This window comes from Myzus persicae, unplaced genomic scaffold (assembly GCF_001856785.1).
Source record: "Myzus persicae strain clone G006 unplaced genomic scaffold, MPER_G0061.0, whole genome shotgun sequence".
NCBI lineage: Eukaryota > Metazoa > Arthropoda > Insecta > Hemiptera > Aphididae > Myzus > Myzus persicae.
Window position 1 is genome coordinate 43,326 of NW_019104319.1, and position 17,202 is coordinate 60,527.

Here is a 17,202-nt window from a genome sequence, read left to right on the forward strand (position 1 = left end):
AAAGCGATTTTGGACAAAAAAATTGATTGCTTTGAACAATTCCGTTTTTGTTTTCTTTTGCAGACGAGTTGGTTCACGAGAAAGAGAAATACAAATACATTTGTGACGATCTTGACCAAACGTTCTCTGAACTTGTTGACTAACGCGTTCAGTATAACGGTGGCCATGATATTGATACGATATCGATGACTTAAATTATATTTATTATTTGTTGTGTTTTGCAATATTTTATCATCAGCATGTTGATTTGTATTCAGCCCATTTTTATCGAATTATTAATGACTTTTTTTTATAGGTATCAGAGAATTGCATCCAGTTTTTATTTTTTTTGTCCATGTAAATATTATAAATGTTAATTAATGCTAATACTGTTTGTTACCGCGAGCAACTGATGACGGGTTTACTTGTTCCGAACCCCGAGAGATTATATATTATAATATGATATACATAATAATTATACAGACACCCGTACCTACACACAGTTGAATGCGTTTTTGATTTAAATTTTACTTCACTGCACACTTATTATTATTGTTTTGCGTTTGATTTTGTATACGCATATCACCGCCATCGTGCATGCCTTGTATCTTCTGCCTGTCCTCATCCTCGCAATCCTTTCCTTTAAATACCTACAATTTACCTATAGTGTACCTGGGCCATTATTTTTATGATGATGTTCACCACTACGGCCACACACGATCCTCGTCGACGTCGTCAACAGTATCATAGTTATTATTATTATTATTATTATTGGTGAAAACGACTCGTTGAGAAACGGGATTGCAGGCGTGTAATCGTTTGGTTCACATTCTTATGTTGTTTTCAAAAAATGTGAACTGCGATTGGCGAGTAGGGTTGAATAGTCAATAGACTAAAGTTTTCTTAATCTCGATTTTCATCGATATGCCTCGACACTCGAGGCGGTGGTGGTGTGACTGAGTGGAAAACAGATATTTTTGATGCTCGTCGATGTCTATCCCGGCACGATATGGTATAAATTTGAACGTTACAATTAATGAGATTGTATACGGTGGAAAAACTGAAAACAATCACTATAGCAATATAGGTAATATCATGACACGTTGGTTGAAATCTCTGCTATGGAGACAACTACCCTGCACAACAGCAGGTGCTGCTATTTACCTAATATATTATTGAGTATATGTAGGGAACTGTAGTTTTGTTTTTTTGGTAAAGTTACAATAGTAAATTAGTTGACGATGCTTAGTCGGAGGGAAAATAATACTTGTGCCTCTTAAATTTTGTCATGGACTAGGATTTCGGTACAAAAACACGTAGGTACCTCCTATTATATTACAGTCAACGCAGATATAAGTACCTACTTGTACCTACATCGACGAGGGCCTGCACGCGTACTCCATTATATTTTTTGTCCGAGAAAATTGTTTGCTATTAGGTTATAGGTATAAAAAAAAAAATTGGAGTTTTACCTCAAATATGCACGGACATCAGTAGACATCAAGACTATGCATATTATAATATATATAATCGATACACCTACTACACGAGCGCTATATAAAAGTCGACCTTAATAGAAAAAAAAACTTTAATAACTTCCGAGCACGAAATCGGGTGTGCGTGGTCGTCGTAGGTACTCTTGTAATAAGCTATACACTACGAGAAAACAAAAATTACAGGAAATAGGTATAGGTATGTTAAGCGGTAATAACTAAGAAGATGGCTGCATAGTGTATCATCGACGGTGCTTTATAATAATTTTAATTCCGGGTCAACTCGCCCATTTATAAAATATGAATTCAGTACATATAAGCTATGAGCAAAAACAATAATAATATACCCACCTGTAACAATAATAAAATATTTTCCGAAAACGTTTCTTACCAGTTATTGATGAATGATAATCAATTATAATTTAAAATATTCTTTTCTTAGTCATTACATTTTATTAAGAGGACTCTATATCATCCGCATGTGTGATCTCCATCTTAAAAATGTAAGACATAGGAAAAAATGATTAGCTCGGGAAAGAAGCGAAAAGCTTACAATCATAACTAAGAAACGAAATTTTCATCACAAAAAGGAAAACTCTGGCTGTAAAATATCATAAATAGGTGGATAACTCTGCAGGAGTCAGAAATGTTCATTTCGAATATCGATTTATATACTTGTCCATTTACTCAATATGGCTATTTTTAATACAATAAGGATTTAAAATTATTATTTATAATTACTCATGGTCACATTCATATATTATGAATGTGATGATTTTATGGGATTCTTCTATAAGCATTACCTACGGGCTATGATTAATGTCGATACAATAATATGGAGGTAATATAATAGGTACCTTCCGATTTGGACCATGTAAAGATATTATATACATCAAATACTCGTGCAGGCGTGCGCAACTGGTTGTGGCAGAGTGGGTCAAGCCAATGAAACTCGAAAAAAATGAATTTAGGTGATAAAAAATTACTTTCATTTACTCATCGGTCATCACCCACTAGTCACTACTTATAAGGTATAAATATATTCATTGATGCGATTGATAACAAAAACATGTTATTTCTTATTCAAGCTATAATGGGATTAAAGATTAAGTGATAAAAAATAGGGAGGGGGGACATCGCAAAATAAGCTATATATAATAGATAGACTGCTCCTCCGTTAGGTACAGATTATATAATCCCCCATCAATACCCAATTTAAGAATTTCATTTTTCTAGATAATTATTAGGTAGTTATTATTAATTGGTTTCGTGGTATAAAAATAGCAAACATCACAATTATTATATCACAGAAATGCAGAAGAAGACGATACTACTATGTATATGATGTAACTATAATGTAAGTCACAATCTGTAACAAGTATTCGGTAATAGTCATAGGGTGGGCCATGGCCCACCTGGAAACCCCTATGCCTATACTGATACTATCATAATATCAAGCTTAGGTACCGTTCCAAAGTGGGGTAGATGGGACAAGTGCCCTTTTGGGGAGCAGAAGTTGTAATTTTAAAGGGTTGCAAATGTTTAAATATTATGTATGTTTAATAGGGGCACCAATGAAAATTGGCACGGCACTGTAGCGTGTAAGTACTACTTAAAGTATGACTGAACTTATTTTGAATGGATTTGTCGTCATATAGGGACTTATAGTCAATATTGCAATCTACAGATCCTTCACTACATACCTAAATATTGTCTCCTGCAGTATCTATGTGTATTGTTTTGTATTACCTATATTTTTTTTATCTGCCTATATTATAGAGGCAAGAGGCATGCCTGGGTTATATAATAATATATTTTCTGAAAACGTATCAACAATTCAAATTATCATCATCTGAAACGATCGAACGATATCATAATAGAGACCTAGGTTTTTTTTTGATTGGCATTAATTTTTTTTCTCCTAATATGTAACCAAATTTTATTTTTGATTCCTTACATAAACTGCAGACAAAAGTTGATTTCGCCATGTCCATGTACGGATATGACCCGATACCTGCACGGTGCACATATTATTACCTATATCAGCCGTGAAAGTGAATTACTTAACATTTTAATATAGCTCAACAGTTGCCATACTTAGGTCCGTCTATATCGATAGGCAATGACAGTTTAATTATGTATAATAGGTAGGTAGGTACCTATATTATAATATAGACACCAATCGTGCCCATATAAGTAGAATACTGTTTTGTGGTAAGTACCTACCTATATATGGATACATTATGAGAACTGACGTTATGCTTTGGTATTCACGCATTAGGTCAATTTGTAAGTGTTCGCTGGGGCTTAAGTAGTCTATATCTAAGATGCCGCGTTGATATCTTTTAACATAAGAAACTATATGCCTATTAGGCATATGTCTATTCATCTACATTCTACAACATAACTGCCCGTTTAAATTAAATTACATTAAGTGTAGTACTTATATTGTAAGTTATACTTTACATTGTACCTATTTATTTACCTTCCAAGCTACTTTATTTTCTACAGTTGTGGCTTGGGCGATGCGCTAGTAGATATATATGCTGTATTCACAATTTGCAAAAACATTACCTAAATATCGCCCAAGTCGAAATCGTTTGTGTTATGTCTCTCTTGCTTCAGATGTCCACTAATCAGTCACTGCGTCTTATATGACTATATATATAATATACACTATTCGGGCATACGGACACGTGAATGAAATATTTTATTCTGTGGCGCCTACCTACGATTTAATCTAAATTCTAAATTGTGACTATCGTCGTCATACCTACCTGAGTTTCACACTTTGCAAAAATTCCTAAGACGAACCGCAAAACATTACATACACAAATCTGCATCAGAAATTCAAAATTGCAGTGTGTCTGTACCCACGGTTATAAAGGAATAATTTATGGCGCAGACCGCTGTTCGATAAGAAAACCTAGATCGTGTGTCGTAAATGTAGACACACCTACCTACACAGGGGCGGACTGGGGCAACATTTTGGCCCGGGAAATCTATATTTTGACCCGGCCCTTGCCATTTATAAACATCACAAAAATGTAAAAACTTAAATATACCAACGTTTTATTCAATGAGGAATGCAGCCTTTACACATTTTCAATTTTCCCAGAAAACAACTTAAGATTTTTTTTTTTTTCATTAATTGTTTANCTTTTCAACAATATGCGAATCGACACATTGTTGTAATTGTTTTAATCGGTGAAGGTCGGTATATGATAAGGTGATAAAATTATCACCACATATTTTCTACACTACCTTTGTTTTGATTTGATGTTGGATCAATGTCTAAATTATTCAATCATTGGTTGATTTGAGGAAATGGGATCTGGGTCATCTACCATTTCATTGTCTTCAATGACACATTTTTTTTTTAATTTTACATAAAATCGGCACTACGCTTTGACATTTTAATAAAATAATAATACAATTATACAAGTGTCACGTTTGATGTTGATCATCGACAGTCACAGCGGCTGTGTGCGTATTGTATCGCACCTATATGTCAACTAACAAATTATCAATACACAATAAATATCGACCATAATAAAATAGATAGGTACTACAAGCAGCCGGACATTTTATTGCATCAAACAAGTTTAAATATTTGATTAGATTAGATTAGCTTTTTGACGGACGATAAAAATGGACACGGCGGTAACGCTATCGGAAAAACAATGCATTTTATCGGATGCCGAAAATAGATATAATAGAAAAAAATTCACCAGAGTCTATGGCCCCTTTCCCCCCACCCCTTGGATCCGCGCCTGGTTACCCATAGAAATAGAAAGTATTATATAATTCTTCTAATATCTATGCGACTATGCCTATACTCACTCCACTGCGTACCGCGGTATTTTTGGGGAAAGTGAGAGCTACAAGAGAGACAGACAATAACATGACTTTTATAAGGTTATGTTACAAAAATGTTTATAATCGTAGATAACAGACATAGATAATAGATACCTGCTTATCACTGGATTATATTATTAATGAAAAATTAAATTTTTTCAAATGAGTTATTTTATATCTATAATGTACAAATGTTTTAATGTTAAACATAAACGACTGTACACACTCACTACACGATAAATCTTTTAGTTTTTATCAAAAAAATTATCAATTTCTATTATCTATGGTAAAGCACCTTAAAACTTCAAATAATTTTTCAATTAATTCCCGCCCGATAAGGTTGTATGACCTATCCATTCTTCTATTATCTATGAGTATAGGCAAGACGTCCCATCCATGCTTCTATTATCTATACCAGTGGTTCTTAACCTTTCTCGAATGACGGAATTACATTTTATAATATTTTCGAGGAACACAGCCGCAAAATAAATTAGTAATATATACATTTTTAAATATATTGAACAATGCATGTAAAGCTTAAAACAGTTTGCATACATGTTAGTGTTGTCACTAAAAAATAATAAAATAATAAAGAAAGTTTAAAAAAAATTAAAAAATTTGAAATGGAATAATTTGTAAGAGATATTTGAACCTGACGACTTTTACAGATATTCTCAATATCCACCCGTATGTAGGATATTGCTACTCTCATTTCCTCTTCTATATTTGTCAGCGTATCCTGTTTCTTTGTCTTGATATTCGTCAATGTTGAAAATCCAAGCTCACACAAATAAGATGTTGAAAATCGTAATAAAATTGAAATTACTTTTCCAGAAATTGTTTTAAACTCGGTTTGAACGAAAATCCAAAATTCTTCTACTGTTATTATGGAAAATTTTATTTTGAGAGTTTGATCTGTTGTAAGCATTATGAAATCTTCCTCTTCTACTAACATAAATTCATAACTTGACGTGTTGATGGTAGAAAACGGATTTCGTATCCATTCATACTTTTCAATATTCAAGACAGGAAATTATTTCGTAATTTTTTTCTTCTAATAATGCTAAATGTTCTGTTACAATATGAATTATTTCATTGTTATTTTTTACTGAAGGAAACATGCAGTCTACTTTTTTTTGAATAATTAAACCAATAAACTATACATTATACTGTTATACATGTCCTATACTTTTGTGTTTTGGAAGTCCATAAAAGTCAAAATGTTAAGACAATTAAACTAAACATTTATTTTTTTGGAGGGAACACTTATACAAAGTCCACGGAACACCGGTTAAGAACCACTGATCTATACTATTACCACACATAATATTTTTTTTTTTTATTTGAAATAAACAATCTGTACAGTTTGCACAATAAGCTTATATGATAATAGTACATGATACGTGACAGGCGTGATTTAAGCAGCCACCCATTAGTGACTCTTGACTAATTGATTGATTATTTAATTAATTTTTACTATAATTACATAATTTTATATTTTTTTTTTTTTTGACAGACGTTAGACATTAAAGTTTTGTAATAGGTCGCGGCACCACTTTCTTTTTAGTCTGCGGTTTGGATTTCCAGGTAATGTAAGGATAGAAAGATCGTTTATGAGAGGGTTATGGTGTGAATGGAGTCGTTTGTGGAAACGAGTGTAAAAAATGCGTGCTTCCTCAACTATTGTTCTCACATGGAGATCGTTATGCAGAGTATAGTTAGAAATATAGGGTGGAGCATTTGATAATCGTCGAAGTGATATATTTTGGAACGTTTGAATTCTATTAGTGTTAGATATTTTTGCTGAACCCCATAGTTGTAGTCCATACGTCCAGATTGGTTTAAGAAGCGCTTTGTAGATTGTAAGTTTGGTATTTAGAGTGGAGAACTTATTTTTAGTTAAAAGAGGTCTAAGCATACGTAAACGATTATTTAAGGTTATTCTTTTGGTTTGAAGGTGTTTCTTCCATGTCAATCTTTTATCAAGGATTAATCCTAAGTATTTGGCTGTGTCAGAAGTGGGAATGGGTACGTTGTTAAGGGTAATGTTTGGGCACGTTCCTTGTTTGAGTGTGAATGTTGTGTGCTAAGATTTATTTTGGTTAATTTTAACTCGCCATTTGGCATACCACTCAGACGAACCAAAACCTAAATCTATTTTTAAACCCAAATGTAAAAAATTTTTCATACACGCGCGTAATGATAATATAAAAATATAAAATATTCATCATTTGAATTTATACCTATTGGCTATTTTATTTTAAGTAATAAGTAATGTAATAATAACAAATTATTTTTGAACAGTGGCCCACCGGGAAAGTTCCCGGTTTCCCGCCGGCCCAGTCCGCCCCTGTAGGTACCTACATCTCACCACAAGAATTTGAGTTGACTGATGGGTTAATTTTGAACTCTATATTGGCACTTGACTATATATATCATTTCAATGGGTGTTTCAGTATTTGTATACGCAGTCATAACCTACCATAGTCAAAGAGTTGAGTACGAGGTGCACTTATATAGGTTGTAGTTGAAAGTTTATTTATTGTTTTTAAAAGGTGACCGAAAGTCAGGTCGTTACTCCTCGTTAAAAAATAAAAAAAATACCCACTAAATTAATTTTCTTGTAATGCATACCTGTGGTACCTAATAGAAAACAAAAGTGGGTAACGTTACGTCAATAGGTACCTCACATAGGTAGGTACCTATTATACTTATATTTATCGTATTAAACCTTAAAACAAATATAGGAATTAGGTATTTATAAAATTCTTCTTCTATATTATGTTTGTTGCTTAGTCTTGAGTACCTATATAAGTCGACATGAAGCACTCGACCGATTTTGACGAAAATTTCAAAGATTGTTCTTAGAGATATCAGGCAAGTTTACGGAGTACGGTTTGTACCACGTTCGAAAATATAACCAAATAGCTATAATATCCGACCTAATAGGTAGGTATACTATAAAAACGTATTTTCCTGGGAAAAGTTGGGTTATATACAGCTAGTATAGGAGTATCCATCTTAAACATTTACATTAGAAATTAGTAAGTGGCCAGGTAAGTACCAACAAAGTTTAATAGGTTAGAAACTTATCGTTACCTATACGAGAATCTCGTACAAGTTTCCATTTAGATGCCTTGAGTTTTCGAAACAATTTATTAGGTATCCGATTAATAATTTATAGTAGAAGAGGGCAGGTTGGTTGATACACAATACAGGTCATTGCAGAATAGGTGTGACACAATGCTGTGTGGTATTGTTAAGAGGAAACAGGTGACCGTGTTGTAAACAAGATGTTTAACCAATAACAAGATAACACTGATAGTTGTAGGTACTACCCAGTGGCGTGTATCATAAAAAAAATAGGTGTTGCTCTAATAATTGTTGGTGACCTACCCCTCATTATACTGTTATACCGACCTATAAAATGCCCTATTTTTCTTTTATCAATACACACTCACCCATATTTAAGGTGTTGCCTTAGCAATACTTGGACCCTATGTTACACGCCACTGGTACTACCTACTTTGATTTAGTTATTATACTTTTAATGCGTTAACAATAGGTAAGGTTAAGCAGTGACATAACTATAGGGGGAGGGGTGGGGGTACCAGGGAGTGCTTAACCCCCCCCAAGATTTGAACTTAAGTTGTGTCACTGAGGTTGAGAAGGTACCTACTGGTTAGACGCAAACTCGAAGACAGAGAGAGACACTCGGACCGCAAGTCCGGGCTGATTCGAAATTGGCCAGTCCTTACTAAATTCTTAAAAAAATATGACAAGCTCAAATAAATTAAAAGACCTTTTAGCTTAATTTCTATGCGATTTAAAATTTTTTTTATCTATTCCTAACTCCTAAGTATTTTATGATAAAAAAAATAATAAAGTGCCATCAGAATTTGTCGTCAGGACTTCGTTTTGAAGTATTGAAATATCGTGGCATAATGAGTAAAGACAATTCATGGTAATCCTTGCCGGGTGTATATGTGCTTTTAATCATTTTGTTTTAACCCCGAGCCTACCCCAAGGTGGTTTTACATAACAAGTTAGGGATGTTTCTGATTTTAATAGCCCGATCGAGTGACAGGTATCAAATAAGTAGGTATGTGCTTTTTATAATTTAAAAAAAAGTTCACTTGAGAGCTGAACTAGAATAAATTGATGCCATCAGTTAGGCTATTTAAGAACCAGTAGGTAGGAAATAATATATTTCAGGTAGTGCCGGCTTGATGAATATTGGGGCTTTGAGCGAAATATTTTTGAGGGGACCTATACAATAGTGGCCAATGAGTGTTCCTTTGAGGTCTCAGAAATAGTCCGATTTTAAGCATATAGATGAATCTGAATCATTAGATAAATACACGAACTGTGGACCGGATAATTTATTTTGACAACAGGCTGTGTGGCCTTTCGATGTGCGGCCCCCTCAACACCAAGTGCACAGATTGCACGGTCGGCCCTGAATTTTTAATCAATTACAATTAACCAATAATGTATTATTAAAGATACTATATATACAAGGGGGATTAGCAAGCTTGGTGAGTCATAATGTATATATTGAGTGGTCGATTAACAAAGTCTGTTTAGCCATGAGTTTTTACAAATACTAACAAAAGCTGATTTGTTTATGCCTTTAATAACTATCATAACATGCATGTGACTAACAGATTATTTATTTATTTTAGAAAAACTTGACACTGCCAAGCAAGAGTATCGAGTTATTGCTGACCAAATCGGCCAGTCATATGATTTAGCAGCATATTAATCAAATAAAACAGTAACGCTTAATAATCATTAATATTCGTATTTTTTTTATTTTTAGTCAAGTATCAGTATTGAAAAACAAAACAAATAGCTTTCATAAAAATTTTCACATTATTTTGTGATTTATATACTTCAAAAATAATGCTTTCGAGTTATTATATTGCATAAAAATAAAACAATTTTTTAACATAAGGATCACCATGTTTTTTTAAAAATACTTTGCTACAAATATATTATTATTAATAAGAATGTTATAAACTTGTAAACGTGTTTATATTTAATAATTAAATTTCAAGTGTTAACATATACCAATATTCTGGTTTGTTATAATTTAAACATAAACAATAGTATATTATGTTCTTAACAGTACGCTAATGTAAATATTTGAAGATAAAAACAAAATATTATAATTAAAATTAAAATACAATAGTTTGTGTATATTATGTTCTTCAATATAAAAACAATAAATATTTTTTGCACATTAGTTAATATATACAATTGTGCAGACAATACAATTTATGTCTATTCAAAAAATCAAAGATTTTGAAATTTTATGTAATAGTAGCTTTTTGATTATACATTTTATTTTTTAATAAAAATATTAATTTAAGAAACAAATTGTGTATTTTATTGAAATATAGTATTAACTACTTTATATTAAATTATAATACAAATTTGAAAATAATTTGTTTAAATTCACAAATGTTTATCTAAAATTTTTTTACATATAATACTGACACAATATAAATATAAGTAACAAACTATACATACAAGAAGATAAATTTAAAAAAAATTAAACAGTTAGTTGATTAAAAAGTTTAAAAAACATGGTTAAAAAATAATTGGAAGTTTGTTGTTTATAGTTCTTGTTAGTTTGGTAACTGTGCGTGTATTGGGGGTCATTCTTGGTGTTGTACGTAATGGCGTTTTAGGTGTGGTTGGTATTGGAATTTGAGATCCTTTAACGGGAGTCTTCATTAATAATTTCCTTGGTGTAGTAAATGTTGTGTTTGGTTCCCTTAATACATTTTTAGTAGTTGGACTGGTAAACAATCTATGTTTTTTGGATTCAAGATGTTCCTAAAATAAAACAAATAGTATTTAGTTACGATCTTTATTTATAAAGCATAGAAAGCCATTTTTGCTATAGATAACTATGGGATACAACACATTTATAGTAAAACATGCAATTAGAGTCAAATGGCTGAAAACTGTTAATTGTATGTAATATTAATGAACAGTACATAATACAAGGCAAATTTTATAAGCATAATGAACCAATTTTACGAAATTGCTCATAAAAAAATAATAACAACATAATATACAAACAAATTTATTTTACATAAACATTACATTATATTTGTATACCAATTTTTTAACATTGAAATAAAAAAAAAATAAGAACTATTTAAGTTAAATTATTAAACTAAAATATAAGATTAAATATTGGCATATTTGTTTTTCACTGTTGTTAATTAGTAAAATATGTGAAATTCTGATTGTATATTGAAAAACAAATTATGTCCATCTTTTAATTTTAGATCATTTGACTAGTTGTACTACTATAGTAGTTGAGTACCACATTTTCTTAGGTTATATCAATGTTTGTGGTAGTTATGACTTTATCATTATTGGTTAGTCAATAAAAATTAAATTACTCTAGTATTCATAAAAACAGTTATATCATTACTTCTGAGAAAATTGAAATAAAATGAAAATTTGTATTAAGAATATTTACATTTTTAAAAAAAATCAATTAAGCTGATTTGCTGAAATGAAATAAAGCGATAGAAATTATATTCACACACAAAGAAGTAATTACGTGTGGAACGCATTATCTCACGTAATTCAAACCTGGAAGGTTGCATAAGATTCAACAGATCCATTTTCATCATTGGTTCCATGGAAGGTTGGATGCTGTCTTGTTGTAGTAAGATTTACTTCATTTAGTTTAGTTGAGTTTAATGGAACTAATGTAGCTACATTAGTATTCTGCAAATTAAATAATTGTCTTCTTGGGGTAATCTAAAAATAAATAAACGGATAAAATTTAGTATTATTGTTAATGTGTAGTATAAAACAATTAATTGTACTTACACTAGGTAGAACCTCGTTTATTTGACATAGCTATGACAATAATGCGACTCAGTATAAAACATGTTGGAAATTATCAATAACATTGATAAATAATTTTGATTCACTGCACTTTTTATTTCAAAAATTAAAAACTAACTTTAATAGACGCCCGTTATTTATTATATTATTAAAGTCAGATAAATAGGTAAGTCTGATAAACGAGGTCTAACTATATGCTACAGGAATAATATAATTGTCTTTAGTTACAGATAGAATATAATCAAGGTGAATAAAAAAATAAATTTAAGTTTCAATTCAGAAAAAATGAATTTGAATCAAACATTTCTATATACAATTAATTGTTTGAGCATTATTTTGTTACCACAGCTTTATGGTCCATGCCGATTTTACGGACCTTAGAAGCTTGGTTGCTTGAAGTACCGACTATCTTCCTTTTACTGCGAGTAGCTGTCAGTGGTGTTTGAGGCTTTGTTCCAGCTTGTATCTTGGACTAAAAAATTGCACGATTATTGTATATTATAGTATACACATATTGTTTAAAAAAATATAATACATACCTTTGTTTGTTGTAAAATTTTTTTATTGCTTTTTAATTCATCCCACTGCTTTTCAATAAAATCAAATAATCTTTCATCTCTATAGTAAAATATTTTATTTTCTCTTTGTTCATATGATAGCAATTGGTTTTTTAGTTCTCTTTCTACTTTTGGTAGTTCCTAAGAATATAATGTTTTATTTAGTGTCTTAAAAAAGCTTTTTGCATATATTACAAATATAGTTTAATTGTTGAATATTGATAAAATAAAATGAATGTGAATTTAAATAAAATGTACTTTTTGTATAATTTTTCTTTCCTTTTCTTCTTTTAATAACTGACCACCTCTGTTTTGCCAAAGTCTTGCTGGATCATTAGCTTGTTCTTGCATCATAATCATCTTATTCCATAAATGTTCTCTTTCTTCAAATAAACGATAAATTGAACTAAAAACAAACAATAATAATTAAACATTTTAAATTTTTGCAGAATAATTATTCTCCATTAAAGACAATTTTTCAACTTTTTTATATACTCTTACATGTTATCATTATAGAATTTTTTAGCATTATCAACTTCAATGTCTAATAAATCCATTACATCCTCATTGTACTCAGTGCTATAATACACATGACACTGTTTTCGTTGACGGTCACCGAAATGACATCTGTCCCATAAGTCATTTAATTCACTACGTAATTTTTCGATAAATTGTTTGATATTTTCCTTTTTTAAGGTCTCACATCTTTCAACTTCTAACTTAAGCTAAAAAAGAAAAATAATTGCATTAAATATAGTTTTTTATAGAAGGTAAATATAAAAATAGTACAAAACTCTATATAGGTACCTCTTGTATAACTGTTTTGCCAAATCCTTTTTTTGTACTCACAAAATGTTCTCTATAAGTAACATCAATTTGTAAGCGATCCCACAATGAATTTAATTTGGTTCTTAATTCCATAGCCATACATTTTTGATTTTCTGTTTGATTTTCCAAGCGTTTAATTAATTTCTGTTTATAATAAATAAAAATAGTTAATAAATCTTAATACAATTATAATATTAACTGTACTTGAAGTTCATCCAAGTTTGATTTTGACAAAAGAAACTGGTCTGTATCCTCCAACACCATTTTATCAAATTGTAAGATTGGTATTTCTCCCAAATCTGCCATTAACGATTGAACTTTAGATTTTTGTTCCAAAAATGTAGACCGACGTTTAATCTAAATATCAAGTAAATCGTACAATAAAATATTGCTGCGGTATTAAAAATATAAAATAATAACAGTACTTGAGTATTTTTTAAATCAATAATATGACTTTTGATATTTTCCAGTAGTGTTGCAGAAGGCATATCTTTAATGCCCGAGTATTTAGGCTTTTCATTCAGTAATTGACAAATTTGTTTTTCCTATTAAAAGAAAACAAACACACATTACAAGTATAAAGTAAGAGTGTTTAAAGTAATAAGTTTAAATTACTTCGTCTTGAAGTTTATTAAGTTCTGTCATACGCTGTTCTTTTATTTTTCTACATTCTTGCAAAGATTTATCAATATTGATTTGAACATCAATTAATGGAGTAGCATCATTGTGGTCATCAATTGAAATATGCATTTGTAGTTCCTAAATTAATAAGTAATATATTAAGACATCCAAAGTGTCAACACAGAAATTACTTTAAAAAAAAAGTTGATGTCAACTATACTAGACATGAGACTATAATATTGTTTATATAAATAGATATGGTTTCCTGACACGAGTTTTTTTTTCTAAGAAAATTATAAAACTAACCTTTTCTAAAAGTTCCTTTTCTACTAACAGTTCCTCAATATCTTTTATAATATTATTTTTGTCTCTGTCAGATTCCAATACAACTTCATCTAAAAATGACTGTATAATGAAACAATTAAATGAGAGAAATGTAATATAATTCCATTGATAATACTTTCATTAATACTTACAGTTACATGAGCTTTCAAATGTTCATGAAGTTGGTTTATACCATTTTTTTTTTCATCTGAATAAGTTCCATAAATAACATCTAGATTGCGTTGTACTTTTAGGATTTCTTTTTTTGCATGTGCACAAATTTCATCCAATATAAGTTGTATTTTATCTGCATCTGGCCTATAGAACAAATACAATTTTTAAATTCAGGCGATGATGAGGTTTAAAATATAATGTTACCCCAATAATTTGAAGAAATTACATTAATACTTATTTCAAATTTTAAAGATATTATAAGTTATTATTATTTTGAGAATAAAGCCTTCAAGGAATTACAATTGTTGTGTTACTTTGACCTTAGATTAACCATACAATTTGATGATAAAAATATATTGTTGGAGTAGTAAGAAGGTAAGGTAAGGTTTGATTATTTGATTATTGATCAATCTAAATTGTTACTCCTTAGGTCTTACATTTTTACACTTAAATTGTAAATTTTATTTTTGCTATTGTTTGTTATATTAAGAAAAATAAATTCATAAAGGTACCTAATTCAACATTATTATCAATTAAATATAACACAAACATTTTATTTTTTGAATCGAGACCTATATTTACCCAGATTACATGACTTAAAATTGTATTTATTATTATATACTTTGTTTGTTTAAATAATTATACAGGTACCTACCTAATCCTAACCTGGGTAGGTAGTAACAATTTTATTTTTATGAAAATAAATCAAAACTAAATAGGTATGTTAAATGTATAATAAATTACTTGATAAATTACATGCGTGGAGAAGAATATTATTATAAAATAACTGAATGTGGTTGTATATTTAAAACTAGTAATTTATTTTTCAATTTACATTTAAAAATCAGGGTAGAAATAATATACATTTCAATTTGATTTTAGTGAAATAAGAATAAATAAACTTAGCAATTATCTCATATATTAATAAACTCACCCCATAGAGGAATCCATTTTGTGTAGAAAGCTCGAGCTGGAACAATGGACAATACATAAGTAAAAGGTTAATTACCTATAAATAAATACTGTTAAACTAAGACAAATAAGGTGATTTATATAAGTTCAAATTCTTCACTAGTAAATATTATACATTTTAAAGAGCCATTTTGGCTTTAATCATAACCATTGCCTGGATAGATTAAAGTTAACCAGTTTAATATATTTGTACCCTAGTTGAATACCCGAAACACCACTTATCACTGTTGAGGGTCAACTATGTACAATGGTAAGACAATATATAATTAATTTTTTTATACGGAATTGGACTAATTAACTGAACTTCAGTAATAAAGGGTATCTATTATTTATAGGCATTACCTGTAGAAAAATTATTTAATGGTATGTTTATTTTCCCTACGACCTGTTTGATATATCTAGTATTGCCACGGACTATTTTTAATTAGGAACCCACATAGTTTGTCTTATATTGGGTTTCGCATAAATAGGTTTTATTTAGTTTTTAAATACCCTAGGTAGCACTAGAAAAATGATACCGGTGACTATTTGATAACAATTTAATATTTATGACATAACGCTTAGGTACTTACTTCCTACGGAATATGACAGAATTTTATATTTAATTATTCTTGTGGTCATCCAATTGGGAATGAGTATGATGTGATTCATATTGTTACTGTTTCGAGTACTTCCTTCATACACAAAGGTACGGAATACTTACTATCAAGTATAGGTATAGATATGAAAAAATAGTTGGTTGTAGGTATTACGATAAAGGGACATTATCAGTTTACAACCATGCAGAGAATCATCTCGCCTACAAAACGCAGTGTAAAATAAGACCTGTACGTTGAGGTACAATCTTCAGGATGAAATAAAACTGTTTAAAATATATTCAAGACGTAATCGTATGAAAGACCAGTTTGAGGAGCTAAGTTTAAAACAAAACGCGCAGGCTGCTGGGTAAATACCAAACAGAAGTTATTAATAAGCATCAGTCCTATAATTAATATAATGTTAGGAAAAATAAAAATGCCGACATTTTACGTGTCAATTACCGTAATGTTTTGCTGGTAAAGAGGTGTTGTGATACAAATCGTGCATCACGACTTTTGCGTCCCGTCGAAGAGCACATTTCTGGACGGGCATTTATTTTGCTAGTTATTTGTACTTACTCGTCTTTCATCGACGGCGATCCGAACATGATGGACGACATGCTTTCTATTTTCTCGACGGCGGTCAAATAAAACTGTTTGGCATCGGTGGTAGTGGTAAGTCAACCGGTTTTATTTTTATTACGGTCGCGAGCGTGTGTGTGAAGTTGTCGTTTAAATAATGATATGTCGAACGGCGGTTGAGCGTCAAAAAACGATCAAAACAACAGAAATTCAATCAACATTGACCCGAAGAACGGCGAATGGCGACGTACAGAATTCGAATGTCCGCGTACGTTGGCTTGGTGCTGGTGGTCGATGTTACGCCAGTGTTTGTATCGAGACGGTTATTTTTTTAACGGTTTTTGGTTCCACCGATCG

General features: G+C 30.6%; 2 protein-coding genes and 1 long non-coding RNA gene across 13 annotated transcripts in view; 1 reads left to right on the plus strand and 2 right to left on the minus strand.

Annotated features, from left to right (window-relative positions):
* LOC111041134 (tropomyosin) overlaps positions 1-10,108 on the plus strand; it is a 41,788-nt gene extending 31,680 nt beyond the window's left edge. For 3 of the 5 annotated variants that reach the window (XM_022325319.1, XM_022325309.1, XM_022325307.1), the window contains one exon: positions 64-481. In XM_022325319.1, coding sequence (XP_022181011.1) covers positions 64-143 — 80 coding nt within the window. In that variant the 3' untranslated portion in view covers positions 144-481. Of the gene's footprint in view, positions 1-63; positions 482-10,015 lie in introns of those variants that run through there. The other 2 variants (XM_022325310.1, XM_022325308.1) reach the window with 1 other exon arrangement.
* Positions 92-10,007, minus strand: LOC111041136. Its single transcript, XR_002605288.1, has 2 exons — positions 7,691-10,007; positions 92-4,432 (listed from the first exon to the last, which is right to left on the minus strand). It is a non-coding gene; the product is annotated as an uncharacterized LOC111041136 (long non-coding RNA).
* Positions 10,109-10,807: 699 nt separating the features above from the next.
* On the minus strand, positions 10,808-17,122 carry LOC111041130 (protein regulator of cytokinesis 1-like). Of its 7 annotated transcripts, none has more exons than XM_022325293.1 (14): positions 16,726-17,119; positions 15,648-15,683; positions 14,692-14,857; positions 14,522-14,620; positions 14,210-14,353; positions 14,020-14,139; positions 13,799-13,951; positions 13,574-13,738; positions 13,268-13,491; positions 13,025-13,172; positions 12,749-12,907; positions 12,586-12,681; positions 11,949-12,119; positions 10,840-11,174 (listed from the first exon to the last, which is right to left on the minus strand). In XM_022325293.1, exons 1-14 carry the CDS (start codon positions 16,800-16,802, stop codon positions 10,926-10,928), a joined length of 2,007 nt encoding a protein of 668 aa, XP_022180985.1. In that variant the 5' UTR covers positions 16,803-17,119; the 3' UTR covers positions 10,840-10,925. The 7 variants fall into 7 exon arrangements, with proteins under 7 accessions (XP_022180989.1, XP_022180985.1, XP_022180984.1 ...); XM_022325292.1 differs by having other exon boundaries at positions 12,553-12,681; XM_022325295.1 differs by having other exon boundaries at positions 12,553-12,681; positions 16,843-17,118.
* Positions 17,123-17,202: the final 80 nt, after the last annotated feature.